Genomic DNA, 17,714 nt, shown 5'->3' on the forward strand with positions numbered 1-17,714 from the left:
ACAAATATTGCAGGTGCATGTCTAAGGACATCCACAGGACTATGCAACTGCCTCCCTCAATCCCACACTGACCCAGACACACACACACACACACACACACACACACACACACACTGGCCTCCCCCCAAGCCCACATTGATTGTGCTCACCACTCTGAGACACACAACACATGCACCGGAAAATCCCCCATACCTGTAACATTGAATGCAAGTGAAGCCAGCGAGCATTTGGCCTCCCTTGACAAAAAAAGCGATAAAACATTTGACAATCAGCTTTGAGCTAAACTGAGTGAGCTCAACTGTGAATGGTCCTGGCAACATCAACAAAAAATGGGAAGCCAGCTTGGATTTGGCATCTCTCCTATCAAATCGCTTTGAGAGCACTAACAGAAATCGGCCCATTCCTAAATTAGCTATGGATGGAGATAGGGATTTGGACTTGTGGTTTTACTTAATTCTCCATACTGGCCAATGATTATAACGGCAATTTTGATCCAACCACATTGTTATGCCCGTGGCCTGAGAGGATGGAAGTTCAATATTTACAGTAGCTAGATGTAGAAGGCTAATGTTAACTAGCTAACGTTGCCCATGAATGGAAGTTAGGCTAGCGAGCAAGCATTTTAGCCAGCCTAGGACAACAAAAAATAAAAGCGTGTACTGTAAGACAGTGTGATAGACTATTTCATCAACATGAGAGGATGGTATTGGCGTTTCTCTACAAGTAGGGTGAGTCAGCATATTTTTCTACTTGCACGAAGGCACGCACACGCACACACATGTGCGCAACCAGAGATCAGAACCATGGACAGCCAAGTCATATCTAGCTGATGGTGATTGGACTAAACAGTTTTTGGTATCTTTTAGTAGTCACTGTATTAGACTAAGCAGAGGAGATTTGATGATGTTGAAATGTTGAAGTGGAAATGGTGCTGGAATAGTGGAGGCAGCTCCTGTTTTCTTTGCGACTTGCAGTAAATCTCTGTGGTTCTAAATCAATAGTTGTTAAGCGGTCCGAAAATGTCAGAAACATTAACTTGCTTAATCATGTTGATGGTCATGTAACTGTTTGTTACATGCAAAATGCGTTGTGGACAGAGGTTGCTATCCAGTTTTGTGATTGAATTTATTCTGCCACTGTCTTCTTATTGCCTTGGCCTATCACGGTCGCAAGGCATATCAATTAACAGCAAACAATGCAATTCTTACAACACATACAGTGTAGGTTGTAATATGGCGTGCCTTCCCCACTGATTTTACCCAAGCATCGCTACTGCACAATACAAACATATTGTCACATAGTCTCCATCCATTTCAAGTAGAGGACCTGACGATTATCCAGTACCACAGACTATTATGGGAAGTGGTGGTGCTGTAATATTTCCATTAGAAAACGCCATTGAGACAGCAAACCAGCCACAGCAGGTCTGAGCTGAGTGGGCTGCATGACAATGAGGCCACAAACAGCCCACAATGGCAGCCATGTAGTTTTTCTCCTCCAGTCCCGTTTGCTCTGAGCCTCTCTGGGGATTGTCGCTGGTGACAAAGTAAGCTTGTCATTGCAATAGAAGAGACAAAGTGGTCACATAAGATCAGCTTGCTGCTTAGTTACATTTATTGTCTCAATCTCTTGATTGCCTAGTGCTCTGGTGTCTTGCTCAGTTTTGATCATTTTGTAGAAAATGTTGCTGTCATTCAAATAACACTAAACAAAAAATGAATGTGATTTGAATATGATACCTTAATCTGCATTAAAAAAAGTTATAATATGAAAGCCTGTCCAAATCCAGGAAGGAAATTACTTTGTCAGATCACAGAGTACACAGTGATAGCGAAATCTGTAAAATGTCCCTATCAAATTGCCCTGATTTCCGAGGCACGTGAAAGCAACAGAGCCCACACAGCTGGCCCAACCACCAGTCATAGACACAGCCCAGGTCCTATCCCTGCTGCCTGTCCATGTGGCCCACCCTGGAGCTGAGCAGCACGGCCACCTGGGTACTTCCCCACCTGTTTGGCGTTGGTAAACAGCAGGCCCACAGGGGGGATTCTTTTCACCCTGCTTGCCCTTCACGCCACTTTCTGGACTCCTATGAAATAATGAGCTATTTGTATGATCTTGCCTTTTTCTTATATATATGTTTCCCATTCCACTGTTTAGTGCGCCTTTTTAACTACTCCAGTAAATAGACATTAAAGCCTTCAGGGTAGTCAATTACACACCTTGGAAGAATTAAGAAACTGTTTTGTTTTGTGCTCGAAAGTAAATAGCTGTGTAATCACACACACACACACACTGAATGTAAAACTCTGCATCTACTTGATAAACATTCTGTAATCCTTTTTAAAGAACATGCCCTAAATTCTCTTAAGTTTTTTGAAGTTTCAAATACATTTAAATTCTCTTTTTTGGAACTGAATGTAGATAAACAACGCAGTAAAAGTGAAGATCATTTGTATATCTGATCTGGACATATATATCAAAATATTACTACTCTACTATTTATAACAGTAAAGAAAAGTATGGGAAACATTTGTAAATGCTAAAACTACTAACATAGCAGCCTGAATCCATGTGAATGCAAAAGCAGTTTATCATTGAGGACTTTCCTTGAGGAGTCAATTGTTAAAGAAAAAAGAACAGTCAGATTGCTAACTGAAATACTTTCAAAGGGTATTTCCATGAGTAACAAAAAAGGGAAGTTTAATGTAGTAAGACAATGTGAAGATTAGACTATCGATCATGTTTCAGTTGTACTTTTCTATCTTCGCAATGTCTACATCCCTACTATACATTCCTAGAACATTCTCACGTGGTGTGAGCAGACCGGTACAATGTGCTAAGATCTTCATTTCACACGGTGGGAGCCCTGACCACCGACACTTTCAGTGACACATAACTTTGAAAGCCGCGGCCCACCCAGCGTTCCCCAGTCCTCACTCCACCCTTTCCCGGGGGGGGGGGGGGGGGGGGCATGTGTCTGTGCAATGATAAAGTTGAGCTTCTCCCCAACCACAGAGAACTGGAATAATCTGGTTTGAACTGAACTGCACTGGGTTAGAGCTCTCCCTCTCTCTCGCTTACAAGCGGATGGATATCTGAGGCTGACATCAGGCTGCGGCTGGCGGTATCTTCCTCCTGCCTGCCTGCTGCGGTACTGGGGTTTCACTACTGTAACCTAGCAGCCCCATGTGGCCTCCTCGGCTCCCATGGTTACAGACAACCAGACACATCAGAGAGACAGTTAGAGAGAGAGATACAGAGAGAGAGAGAGACAGACACAGAAGGAGAGAGATATGCAGACAGAGAGAGAGAGAGAGACACAGAGAGATACAGATAGAGAGAGATACAGACAGAGAGCGAAATACAGACAGAGAGAGAGAGAGAGATACAGACAGAGAGTGAGAAGGAAAAGAGGAAGAGAAGGAGGAGGACTGAGGGGTGGGGGGGGTGTAAAGATAGAGGGAGTAAGGCAGGAGGGGAGGGGGTAAAGAGAGAAGTAGAGAAAGAAAGCGAAACAACAGAGGAAGGGAGAGGTAGAGAAAGATAAAGGGAGATGCATGTGGGGAGGTGGCAGTTACAGTCTGTTGCAGGCCATGCCCTTGCTTGTGTAACAGCTATACTGTTCTGCTATGTGTCATGTTCTCTTGGGCAGAATGGATTGGATTTAGATTTCCCCACTGATGCTATAACAGATGGTCGGTAGGTCTTCTCAGCTGAAAGTCTCGCCAATATATCTTTGTAATAAAAATGTATTTGTTTGTATGTTTTCTGTTATCTGTCTTTATAAAGTATGTGGCTATATATAAAAAAGACTAATTAACAAAGTTGCATTTCTTTCTATAAACCTTGAGAGGTAAAATAAAGCGTCCACTCACCCTGTCCATTGGAGTAGTAGATCCACTTCTCCTTGGTCTGTGTCGGGGGGCAGGTCTTCTTCTGGATTGCTTTCTCAATGATGCTGCTGGGGTCCTGAACTGGTCCCTTCTTCAGCACTCTGGAGCTCCTCTTCACGCTGCACACCACGATCACCACCAGCACCAGCAGCAGCAGCAGCACAATCATCCAGGGCAAGTGCTCGTTGATGTCAAAGTGTGTATGAGTGCTGGGCCTGGGGGAGCCCCTTCGTGTGGGCCTGTACCCTGATCTTTGCACACCCTGACCTACCCCTACCTCCGATCCGTCCTCTACGCCGTCCATGGCCCGCTTGTTGGCTGCCGGGTGGGTGCGGCGGGGCTCACTGGGCACAGAGTGCTTGAGGTGTGGTGGAGTCTGTGTGGGGTCCTGGGCTCCGGCCGTAGCGGCCCGGTTCAGCAACTCTATATCATCTTCGGGGCTGGCCTCATAGGAGCCTGATGGGGTGGAGTCCTGGCTGTTGCTGGAGCTGGGTAGAGTCCCCGTGGTACTCAGTAAGACCTCAGAACCTGCTGTCAGGCTGAAGGCATCTAACCCACAGAGAAACACAACCACAAATAGAAAGGGAAAGAGAGAAAGGGAGAGGAGAAAGAGCGAGATAAAGGGGGAGGGAGATGCGGAGAAAGATAATAACATTTAGTCAAAATTGTAAAACTTTAATCCCACAGGCAATCTGCTGGACAGCCGAGGAAGGGAAGGGCCCCGCCCTGGCCAGACCCCAGCAGTGCTCTCCAATCTAATCTGACACAAGAAGAGCACTAGATTGCTCCTTCTACAGCCACCGCATTTATACAGTACTCTACTAAAGATCGAGTGAATTCCATTACAGCTCCAGTCTCAGCAGGGGATGAATGGGGAAAAGATTTTGAGTTGAAAAGAGGTCAACAAAATATGCCTGAACACATTCATGTAACTGTTAGTCAATTGAGATTGAACTAGATTGACCCTGATAAATTACTATTGCAGGTACAAACGTTGAAGCTACACTGCCTCTATAGGCTAGTGTTAAAACCAAAACAACCAATAAATAGGGGAGTTGTGTTAACCGGCACAGAACCAGGATCAATATACTGTAAAAAATTCCCTTACCCTGAGCTGGAATACCCCTGTCTACCACTACAGTATTAAACAGATTAGCATTTCATTATGGCATCCTATAGGGGGATGCTTTTGGGATTGGCACCTGGATCATTGGTTATCCCTGTGCACAGGTAATTCAGAAGCAAGCTGTGTTACCAGCATCACCATCTCAACTACACTGATTTCAGTTCCTCACTGCATGGGGACACACTGTCCTGTCTTTGCGAATTTTGTGCAACAGCCTCCTTCCCCTCCCCTCTCATTGATACAGACACAGTTGAGACTGAGGCATGGCGATCTCTGTAATACGTGTGGAAGTGGAACACCCCCTTCAGCTATTCTCACTGAACTAAGGTGCAACTTAGGTGAGAGGCTATTTATCTACACACAAGACAAACAGCAGTGGCATTAATGGTCTGTTACGGTAGGTTGACATTGTGAAATACTACTGACTAAACTGTGGACTAAAGCACCAGCAGAAGAAAACATGTAAGAGAGACTTGTACAGTCCTGTGGCTGGAAATACTGTAGCTGCTACCTTAAGATCCAGAAGCCATATGTTTATTTTAACAGTGTCACGCCCTGACATTAGAGAGCCTTTTTATGTCTCTATTTGGTTTGGTCAGGGTGTGATTTGGGGTGGGCATTCTATGTTTTTGTTTTCTATGATTTTGTATTTCTATGTTTTGGCCGGGTATGGTTCTCAATCAGGGACAGCTGTCTATCGTTGTCTCTGATTGGGAACCATACTTAGGTAGCCCTTTCCCTCCTTTCAGTGTGGGAAGTTTTCTTTGTTTGTGGCACTATAGCCTTAAGCTTCACGGTCGTATTGGTATTGTTTATTGTTTTTGTCGGCGTCATCCTAATAAAAAGCAATATGTACGCTCACAACGCTGCGCTTCGGTCCAGTTCTTTCGACGGCCGTAACAAACAGTCTCAAATGTCCATCAACTTGTAAACAATCAGCAACAACAACTAAATAGTTAGTTAGTCTCTGAGAACTATACCACTGTTCAAAAGTTTGGGGTCACAGAAAGGTCCTTGTTTTCTATGAAAACATACATGACATGAGTTGCAAAAGGAATAGGAAATATAGTCAAGACGTTTACAAAGTTATAAATAATGATTTTTAATTTAAATAATAATTGTGTCCTTCCAACTTTGCTTTCGTCAAAGAATCCTCCATTTGCAGCAATTACAGTTTCTTGGCAGTTTCTCGCATGGAATAGCCTTCATTTCTCAGTACAAGAATAGATTGACGAGTTTCAGAAGAAAGTCTTTGTTTCTGGCAATTTTCAGCCTGTAATCAAACACACAAATGCTGATGCTCCAGATACTCAACTAGTCTAAAGAAGGCCAGTTTTATTGCTTCTTTAATCATTACAACAGTTTTCAGCTGTGCTAACATAACTGCAAAAGGCTTTTCTAATGATCAATTAGCCTTTTAAAATGATAAACTTGGATTTGCTAGCACAACGTGCCATTGGAACACAGGAATGATGGTTTCTGATAAATGGGGCTCTGTACGCCTATGGGGCTCTGTACGCCTATGTAGATATTCCATTACAAATCAGCCGTTTCCAGCTACAATAGTCATTTACAACATTAATAATGTCTATACTGTATTTCTGATCAATTTGATGTTATTTTAATGGACAAAAAAATTTGCTTTTCTTTCAAAAACAAGGACATTTCTAAGTGACCCCAAACTTTTGAACGGTAGTGTATGTTGCCATAGTAACATTTTCAATGAGTAACTACTTTTGGGAATGAGTAGTGTCTTCTCTGACCCCAAAAAAACTGTTTAACATTTTTCACATATGTGACTCACCACCTGGATTCGGTCTTACAGTGTGTAGCAAAATCCGATTTTTTATTTTATTTTTTACATTGGATAAAAGTAGAGACTCAGAGCTACAAAGGGACAATGGGAAAGTAATTCTGCATTGAAAGGTGATCAACTTGTAAACTCACTTTTGAGAAAATGGCCTTTGAATGTTTTGGTATCTAGTGAAGAGCTCTTCTTTGTCTACACCCATTCAGCATCGTTCACACCTTCTTAAGCCCAACCCATCTCGCTTCGCTCTTGGAGCGCACACTTGACTCTCTGGCCGATGATTTGTTTACCTCTTGATAACATGAAAACAGCCTAACCAGCTCTACTGGCAACAATTTCATTACACTTTTTTGCAGACTTTTACTGACACCGGCTATATTCAACGGGTGTTGTACACACGTCGCGTAAAGTTAGCTAACGAGCCAGCCAGCTAACATTAGCTAGTTAAACAACAATTAACAGTTCCAACAATGCCACAGTGCTGGGAGCTAACCAACAAGGTTCAATGTTAGCTAGCTAACAATAGGCTCTAACTAGAAAAGCAAACGGCTCTGGAATACAAATAATAACGTCAGCTAGGGAGCCAGCCAGCTAACGTTAGCTAGCTAGCTAAGACATATAGTATATATTATAGACAGCCTAATATTTGGTTAGTAGAAAAAAAAGAGTAACGTTTCACTTCAATGCTTATATGTGTTTCCGATGAGAAAACTTTGTGATATTTTTCAATATGACCTGTTAGGCTACATAACACTTGGCTGTTGGGAAGATAAAACTACAGCCACTACAAAGGAACCGATCTCTCTGTTGAATGTATAGCCTTAATGCTTCCCCCTGTCTTCCTAAGCGTGTGATGTGTTGAAGTAAAAGGGCAGCCGTTTACCCAGTTTATTCCACTTTCCCCTCTATAAGCAATTACAGAACAAATGTACAGACATGACCTTTGTGGACAAGAGTGAGAACAAGCAAGTAAGGAGTTTGGGATTGAATGGAAACAACATGTTTTCCACCAAAGCAGTGTTGTCTGTGAAGAGATCAAACATGTCACTTTATCACTGTACAGTACCTGATGGCCAGGTCAATGTTTGATATGACGGACTACATAGGGAGAATAACATCCATGTGGAGACATTTTGTTGAGGAACACAAGCCTGTTCTACAGTCTGGTATTCCCCTTGAGTTTCTACATGAAGATACTCAAAAGAAACACATAGCAAAATAACCTGGGTGGGGGAGCAACAGATATAAATTAGTTTAGGGAGTCGGGTCCACTGTCCCAGGGCACTGCCTTACCTTTGTGTACTGGGCCAGCTGAGGAAGAGGAGGGCTCCTGGATGAAGGCAGACTGTGCAGGTCCCAGGAGGGTGGGGGAGGTGGGAGAAGCAGATCCACAGATGTTGTCTGTCTCTCTGGTGCCTGCTGCCAGTAGGGGCAGACCCTGGGCCAGACAGTCTGTGTGTGTCCTGCACCTCAATACACTGGAAACCACGTCCGAGAAGCTCCCTCGTGCGCACACCTTACAGCTCACATCCTCCACCTCGCTGCCCCTTTTCTTCACCCCTGAGCCCACAGGGCACAGGAAGTGGGGAGTACAGGTGTCCCCCTTGGCGAAGGTGTCCGGGGGGCAGGTGCAGACCCGGTCCAATGTGGCCGTGCAGGGGAACTTCTCAACGAGGGGGGCGCTGCAGGGCCTCCTGCAGCGGTGGCATTGCTGAACCCCGTTCTCGCCGCGCGTGAATGTGCCCTCGCCACAGCGGCTGCACTCCCTCACGTTGGTCTGGTTGCAGTGCCTGGACACGAAGGTTCCTGCGGGGCACTTGTCACAAACCAGTTGACTGCCCGTGCTTTGGTCTGTGTGGTAGTAGTGGCGGGCAGACAGGGCCACTATCTCAGTGCCAGGGCTGGGTGTCAGAGGCTGGCTAGAGGCCTCACCAACGACACTGTACAGTAGCTGAGAACAGAAAGAAATGACAACAGAGACAGTGTTGAACTTCGACAATGTACTGCCGAAAAGATGGCAACACATAGAGTCGCAGGTAGAGACCCAGGCCGCAGCTCATTTACCAAATAAATGGATGTGTGAAAACAACCACAGCTAAGGCAAAGTCACCCCTAGAAACCCCCAAACTCTCTGTAGTTAAAGGACAGTGAGTCAGAAACATTTGCAGTGAGTCAACATTATAGGACACATTCTCAACCCTAACATGCTGACCAGACCAGACACGTCGCGTGCGCGAGCGTCGTAAAATAAATTTACAAATCCATGTTATTCAATTATTGCGCGTGCCAACGAGCGTCTGTGTTACCAAGGGCTAAAATAGAAGTAATTCCTATTTCTGACGCAGATCGAGCTGAAAGTCCTGCAAGGAGGAGAGATGACTAAAAACGACTCGGTTGGCCGTTTTATGTGTGGATTAATTGTCGGAGTAGAGGACCTTGTGTAGTTCAGGTAAAATAACAACTCAATGTTTATATCCCAGGACAAATTAGCTAGCAACAGCAAGCTAGCTAAATAGGACAAATTAGCTAGCAAGTGCAAGCTAACTAGCTAAATTACCATACATGTTTAATGCTTTTCGACCTGTCCCCAAATTCATGTCATTGGTTCAGAGTTTGTTTTGATATTTTAACCTGCGTGTCGTGATCGCGTTTGGTGTAGGGGGACAAAATGAATGTATGCACGATAGCGCACGATGGCACACGCGCGCAGCCGGTTTGGGTTCCGTGTAACATGCTGACCAGACTGGACACGAGCGTCGCAAAATAAATATAGAAATCCATGTTATTCAATTATTGCAACCACACTGCTTGCGCGCGCGCCAATGAGCGTCTGCAATGCCAATGGCTAAAATAGAACTCCTTTCTATTTCTGACGCAGATCGCGCTGAAAGTCCTGCCTCTCCCATCTCCTCATTGGTTTATAGAAGCAGGTACCCACGTGTCATCTCCTCATTGGTTAAACCCACATGGGTGATTGAAACACGAACTGTTGCCGGTCATGGTGGTAATACTATGAAAGTTTATATGCTGATCACCATATAAGTTCAACGATGAAAAAGCCTGGAAGGAGGAGAGATGCCTAGAAACGATTAGTTTGGCCATTTTATGTGTGGATTAATTGTCGGAGTAGAGGACCTTGTGCATTTCAGGTAAAATAACAACTCAATGTTTATATCCCAGGACAAATTAGCTAGCAACAGCAAGCTAGCTAAATAGGACAAATTAGCTAACAAGTGCAAGCTAACTAGCTAAATTACCATACATGTTTAATGCTTTTCGACCTGTCCCCAAATTCATGTCATTGGTTCAGAGTTTGTTTTGATATTTTAACCTGCGTGTAGTGATCGCGTTTGGTGTAGGGGGACAAAATGAATGTATGCACGATAGCGCACGCGCGCAGCCGGTTTGGGTTCCGTGTAATGCTAAGCCACCTACTGGGCTTTCTCACTTACTGTAATGAGACAGAAGCTTGGTCATGCTCTAACGATGCCACCACTATGGAGTATTCCGAGTCAATATTCACGTAATAATAAGAAATTCTCCTACGACTACAACTTCATTGTCGATCTTTTGTTATACAGAAATAACAGAAAATGCCGAAAAGCTGCTGTTGTGTTCAATGTACATGTAACCAGGTCAAAAATACCAACCCTACGGTTTGCAAGTCTCCCATGTAGGGAAATACATACTGCAAGAAGAGCCCTGTGACTTTAGGCTATTTGGCGTGGGAAATGTGGGGACCTGGTGTCGAAGTAGGCTACACATAGCTATGTGTGTGGAAAACATTTCGTCACAGGAAAGACATTTAACTTGTTTAGTATAGTCCATTTGTACCACCACTCACCACTTGTAGCTGTATAGTCCGTTTGTTTGTGGTTGTTGATCTTGACTAGCTTAATGTTCCGGTCGGTAGCTAGCTAGCACTCACGTGACTGCTAACACCGTCATAAAAAGGGGCATGAGTGATGGAAGCCCTACAATATTATGTTTTGTATGCAGTGAGAATGCTCTGGAGCAGGCAATGTTTAAAAGTAATCTTTAAACATCTTGTAATTTTCTTAAATGTAGTTTTGTAATACACTAAAACAAGTAGACAACAAGAAAATTGGGTTTGAAAAATGTCAAGTTTTTACTGTAGGTTAACCTATGTAACCACAGGTTGTTTTCCCCAGAGGCGGGCAGGGACGCGATGTTCTATCTAATACCGACTGGGACTATGGATAAGTATATTATGTCTACAATCAATATAAATCCATTAGTACTAATAGAATGTTGAGTTTTTCTGTTGTCATCAGTCTTTTGGTGTTGTTGCTACAACCTATAATAGATCCAAAAAATGAATTGAAATAAGTTTGTAAAGAGACTAAATATATATCCGTCTATTTTTAATCAAGGCGAGCTCAACATGGTTGTATTTAGTTATTTTAATATTTACAGTGCATTCGTAAAGTATTCAGACACCTCGACTTTTTCCACATTTTGTTACGTTACAGCATTATTCGAACATGGATTAAATTATGTTTTTTCCTCAACAATCTACACACAATACCACATTATTACAAAGGGAAAACATGTTCTTAGAAATGTTTCCAAATGTATTAAAAATAAAAACAAGAAATACCTTATTTACATAAGTATTCAGACCCTTTGCTCTGAGACACGAAACTGAGTTCAGGTGCATCCTGTTTCCATTGATCATCCTTGAGATGTTTCTTTAACTTGATTGTAATCCACCTGTGTTAAATTCAATTGATTGGACATGATTTAGAAAGGCACACACCTGTCTATAAAAAGTCCCACAGTTGACAGTGCATGTCAGAGCAAAAACCAAGCCATGGGGTCAAAGGAATTGTCCGTAGAGCTCAGAGACAGGATTGTGTCGAGGCACGGATCTGGGGAAGGGTACCAAAAAAAAAAATGTCTGCATCATTGAAGGTCCCCAAGAACACAGTGGCCTCCATCATTCATAAATAGAAAAAGTTGGGAAACACCAATACTCCTCCTAGAGCAGGCCGCCCAGCAAAACTGAGCAATCGGGGGAGAAGGATCTTGGTCAGTGAGGTGACCAAGACCCGACGGTCACTCTGACAGAGCTCTAGAGTTCCTCTGTGGAGATGGGAGAACCTTCCAGAAGGACAACCATCTCTGCAGCACTCCATCAATCAGGCCTTTTATGGTAGTTGCCAGACGGAAGCCACTCCTCGGTAAAAGGTACATGACAGCCCACTTGGAGTTTGCCAAAACATTTACATTTAAGTCATTTAGCAGACGCTCTTATCCAGAGCGACTTACAAGTACATATATTCAAACTTTTTTGTACTGGCCCCCCGTGGGAATCGAACCCACAACCCTGGCATTGCAAGCGCCATGCTCTACCAACTGAGCTACACGGGACTTTCAAAAGGCACCTAAAGACTCTCAGACCATGAGAAACGATATTCTCTGGTCTGATGAAACCAATATTGAACTCTTTGGCCTGAATGCCAAGCATCACGTCTGGAGGAAACCCGGCACCATCCCTATGGTGAAGTATGGTGGTGGCAGCATCATGCTGTGGGGATGTTTTTCATTGGCAGGGACTGAGAGACTAGTCAGGATCGAGGGAAAGATGAACGGAGCAAAGTACAGAGAGATCCTTGATGAAAACCTTCTGCAGAGCGCTCAGGACCTCAGACTGGGGTGAAGTTTGACCTTCCAACGGGACAACCACCCTAAGCACACAGCCAAGACAACGCAGGAGTGGCTTTGGGACAAGTCTCTGAATGTCCTTGAGTGGCCCAGCCAGAGCCCGGATTTGAACCCGATCTAACGTCTATGGAGAGACGTAAAAATAGCTGTGCAGTGACACTTCCCATCCAACCTGACAGAGCTTGAAAGGATCTGCAGAGAAGAATGGGAGAAACTCCTCAAATACAGGTGTTCCAAGTTTGTAGCGCCATGCCCAAGAAGACTCAAGGTTGTAATCGCTGCCAAAGGTGCTTCAACAAAGTACTGAGTAAAGGGTCTGAATACTTATGTAAATGTGATATTTCCATTTTTTGGCAAACATTTTGAAAAAACAGTTTTTGCTTTGTCATTATGGGGCATTGTGTGTAGATTGATGAGGGGGAAAAAACTATATAATCAATTTTAGAATAAGGCTGTAACATAACAAAATGTGGAAAAAGTCAAGGAGTCTGAATACTTTCTGAATTCACCGTATGGTAAGCACATCCAGCCAAGGGACATGAAAATATGTTAGATTCTCAATAGTAAGCACTTAAAATCCATTCAAATTACAGGTACCACAACTTTTTTTTATTTTTTTTTATTTTTTTTTAGGGGTGGTACCACAACTTGGCTGAAGTTCTAAACAGCACATTGAGGAACTTCATCAACATGTTATCTGGTGAAAAAAACAGAGTAGCCAATGTTCTGTTGATGTGTGATGACCTTCTGTTTGACTTTCGCTGAAGGGAATTCTTTCAGGACCAGTAAACGCTGCCATTCTGAAGTAATTATGGGCTTGAATGTGTTGCATGGCATTGAAATGCCATCCGCATCCACAACAGCCCTCCTACAATCCTTTCACTGTATTTACAGTACATCCAGTCTAGCCCTAATGCATGTTTTATTTCCTCTTTTAAATGTGGAGCTGGCTGGGATGTGACTCTTTTTTTCAAACATTTTTGGCCAGGGTGTCAATTTATCACAGAAATATGATGTTGGAGGTAATAACAGCTGATAGGCAGGGAGAGCAAGGGAAGCTGCATCATCACTTTCTGTACATGCAGGACCCTGTTAAAAGTTAGGAGGCAAATCCAGAATGCTTTTAATGGTTTACACACTTTTCAAAGTCTGGGCCTCCCTTCAGAAACAACAATTTGTTGCGCAATTGCACCTAACCATGGGCACATTCCTTTGCCCAGGCGTTGCTGACGCATGCCATATCTTACAATGCCTGGATAGGTCATTTATGTATCAGCTAACCACATCAAGGTTGTGTTCCCTTGCTCAGACGTCGCATGAATTGACCAATGGTTGCATGCCACACCATCTACTGTGCCGTTGGGCACAAGATTGCTATAATATTTGATGTGGTTAGCAGCTATCTGATAAGTAAAATACCTATCCAGGCATTTTAAGATCTGGCCTGCGTCAGCAATGCCTGGGCAGAGCAACACGCCCCATGTGTTATAGCAATCTGGTGCCTGATGGCACAATGATGTGGCATGCAACCATTGGTTGATGCATGCAACATCTGTGCTGGGGAATGTAACCACCTCTACAAACCCTAGTCTTAATTACCTTTTTAAAACAATGCCATGCATATTTGAAGTCAGGCACTGGAGGAGACAGTCATCAAATTCTGCTGATGACTGGACAAATTCCCCTCTACAGACCAGGGGCCCTAAGGGGTCTGTCCACTTCCCAGGACTCATTACTAAACAATAACAGTGGTCCCAGGACTACATTTTTTGTAGAATCTTCTGAGTTTCATTCGGTTATGTAAAATCATCATGTGAAAATCGACCCCTTGAGAAGGAAAGCACATTTGAAGATTAGGGGTAATTAAGGGCAACATCATTACTCAAACCATCTCATTTTTAGCTGACACACTCTGCCTGTTGATGATGATCATGAGGAACAAAATGTTCCAGCTCCAGCCACATCACATATTTACCCAATAAAAAGCAAGTGTGCAACTGGTAATATTCAACGTGACACACTGCAGGTACAATGGTTTGGTGGCCTGAAAAGCGGTGTGTGTGTGTGTGTGAGAGAGAGAGAGCGAGTGAATGTCCCTCCCTTCTAGCTCAGATAAGAGAGCAGGTTCATGTCCCTGCATCTCCTGTTTGAAAAAACGCACTGCTGGCATCCTGTCAGGAGACTGCCCATCAACACCACACCTCACCGTCTGTGAGTGGCCATGAATCACTGATAACTACCTCTATTACTCTGAATCTACCTCAAGCCTCTTCAGCATTTCATACCTGCCATGCAGGATACAAAGAGAAGGGGATTCATACTGTAGTATAATCTTGTTTGTAGATATCTATTCAGTAGTATCCTCTAAATCTAATACATTTGATACATGATGGATGTGTATAGGCTACACATCTGTTGATAGGACATTATTAATACTGAAGGGAAACGCTAAAACCATAGCATCACTAGTTCTATGACTCATATGTTTCGAGCTGAACCCCAGGAGGTTAGTGATAGTGATATCAGTATGCTACCTCCCTGGCTGGAGGACAGAGGGAAGAGGAGAGGAAAGGATGGGCCAGCCCGTTTATGCCGTGTCACTGCAGTGCTACTGCTGGTTGCAGGGCTGGTTCCTGGAGACAGCCAGACTCAGCAAAATCTGCACTGCCTGCCTGAACACTCTGTAATTCAACCTCCAACAACAACACGCCTGCCCCAAGACGCACACAACCCCTTTGTACAGGGCCTCTTTGCACATCATGCACCCAACAGTAACACAAAGAAAATGCTTAGGCGTTTGGGCAATGGTTTTCAATCAACATGGTTCAGTGACATGTTGAACCAGAACCATCTTTCGGTTTCAACGATTTGTCATCCTTACTGTGAGAGGATGATGTGATCCATCTTCACATGTTCTGCATGAGACATCTGTGGCAAGATGGCACACCCAGTTCCCTAAGTATACTGTCAGTTATGTACCTAAGGTCTAGGGGTCGAGTGCACATGATGACAACCCCTGTGATTGTGAGTGTGTGTGTGTGTGTGCATGTGAGTGTGCATGTGCCTGTCCATGTGTTAGGTAACGCCTCAAAATTTTGCCGACTGCATAGGCAAGCATATCTCTGAGCACACACAAAGGAAAAGTATTCATCAGAAATCTGATACGGAAATGGACAGACACACTGCCATTAGGCAGGTGTATTTTTTGAAATATATTTTTTTACATTTCCTGACATTATCTTAAAAATAACCGCATATACAGTACATACATGTGCCGCAACATGCTGCATTCCATTGTTGTTGTCAGAGCCTCTGGTATCATCCACAACATTTAGCTCACAACCTATCTGTGCTGTTGTACATGGAAGATATGGATGTTTGCCACAACAGTGCAAAAGTAACTCTGTGTGTATCTTGAACATCATTGAGATTTCCATAAGACATTACAGTACCAGATAACACACAACCAAACCAGCACCTGTTGCAACATCATCATGCAACTAAACGGAGAGGAAAAGTGAGTCTGTTAGGATGCAGTCATGCCTCATTTATCACTGACAAAAGCCAGTGGAGCCTACTCTTCATGGGCCAGTGAAGAATATTCTTGCTAATGTCACAATGTACTGCCAACAACGCATCACAAACAACCAGTGGACTTCGCCTGAGAGAAGATGCACAGAGGGGCCCAAACACAGAACTGACTGACATGCATTGTAATATTTGAATGGAAAATATAATTTTGTTAAAATATCTGTTCCATGGTGATGCTAGGAGATAAGGACACCCCATATACTGCTTAAATGTTAATCATTGATTGTAGTGGATGATGGACTACATTATCTGTAAAGAAGGTTAGATACCACCCTACTATCAGGATTTGGCCAGATAATACAAATAAATAACAAATAAAAAAAAAATGTATAAATTAGTAAATAAACATGCATAGATTTCTATTTGGTATGTTCTCTCTGGCTGATATGTTGGTATAGCGCTCATATATACATTGCCCTGCACTGTAAGTTCTGAGTCCATTCCTGAAATATTAATAAGGCCAAAATACATGGATCTATGTATAAAGGAAAACATTACTTAAATATACGTGTTAAATTGGATGGAGGCAGGGTGGGTCAACATCCACTACAGCATTTCAAATGTAATCAATGTTTTCCCTATGTTTTTCTCCAGCATGGAGAAACTAAGCCTCAAGTCTTTGTATGTGAACCTGACGTCTTTGTATGGGATGTTTTCAGTACATATATGATCTCATAGGGGTAGAATCCCATGAAAGCTGTTTGAATACAGTGCTTCTTAAGATGATATTATATATCATAAATATTTTACAGTAAATTAGTGTACAATGAATTCATGCTAGATAATAACAATAAATTATTCCCATTTACAGGTAACCTGCAATATGATGAATATTTGTGCCATTCTCATTGGGCAAACAATTGAGTCATATTTGTGCTATTGTTCTCCATCCTTCCATTCTGTTCTGACAATAGATGTGTTATATATATATATATATAGTAGCCTATTATACTATATTACCTGTACAATACATGAATTATAGAATAATCAAAGTTAACAATATATTCACTTGACTAATTGCACATACCGGCAAGTTTAAATCGGGACATACGCAAAAATAGGCGATGTCTCTTTAAATCGAGAACCTGCAGGGGAGTAACGTTACTCCTATAATAAGAATAAAATAATAGACAAAGGTGTCTTGTACTTACCGCCACAGACACACAGAGCACTGACATTTTCCAGTTCTGAGCAAATGTTTGGCTACTTCTCATCGCACAGGGTGGTACATCATTCCTGCATGAGCAGGACACATATTCTAGAAACACTACTGGCTATGAAGCAATACCAACAATCTACTGCTGGTGTTCCTTCAACCGGTAGTTTTTTATAGTCTGTGTGGCGAGGGTGGACTAGCTTCAGATAGTATGAGATGAGAGATTGGTTCTGAAATAATTGTATAATTCCCATAGCGATAATGGATAAGAAACTGAAATTCTGCCTCCTTTGGTCCAGGTTCCTGTGCGGTCTATGCAGCAAAGCCAGGGCGATGACTGAATAGGGCGGGTACTGGCGACAGACGTCACCAACGAAACTCGGTACTGGCGCTCCGCTCGCCCAAACCAAACGCAGTTGACTGTTTCCAGGAAGAAATTGCATTTAC

At 43.1% G+C, this 17,714-nt stretch overlaps 1 protein-coding gene across 1 annotated transcript in view; it reads right to left on the bottom strand.

The window, feature by feature from the left end:
- LOC129817397 (tumor necrosis factor receptor superfamily member 21-like) overlaps window positions 1-17,610 on the bottom strand; it is a 30,662-nt gene extending 13,052 nt beyond the window's left edge. Inside the window, exons 1-3 of the mRNA XM_055872589.1 lie at window positions 17,263-17,610; window positions 8,126-8,783; window positions 3,879-4,445 (exon numbers count right to left, since the gene is read on the bottom strand). Coding sequence (XP_055728564.1) covers window positions 3,879-4,445; window positions 8,126-8,783; window positions 17,263-17,325 — 1,288 coding nt within the window. The 5' untranslated portion in view covers window positions 17,326-17,610. The remainder of the gene's footprint in view (window positions 1-3,878; window positions 4,446-8,125; window positions 8,784-17,262) is intronic.
- Between the last annotated feature and the right edge of the window lie 104 nt (window positions 17,611-17,714).

Source organism: Salvelinus fontinalis, chromosome 20 (assembly GCF_029448725.1).
Source record: "Salvelinus fontinalis isolate EN_2023a chromosome 20, ASM2944872v1, whole genome shotgun sequence".
Lineage (NCBI taxonomy): Eukaryota > Metazoa > Chordata > Actinopteri > Salmoniformes > Salmonidae > Salvelinus > Salvelinus fontinalis.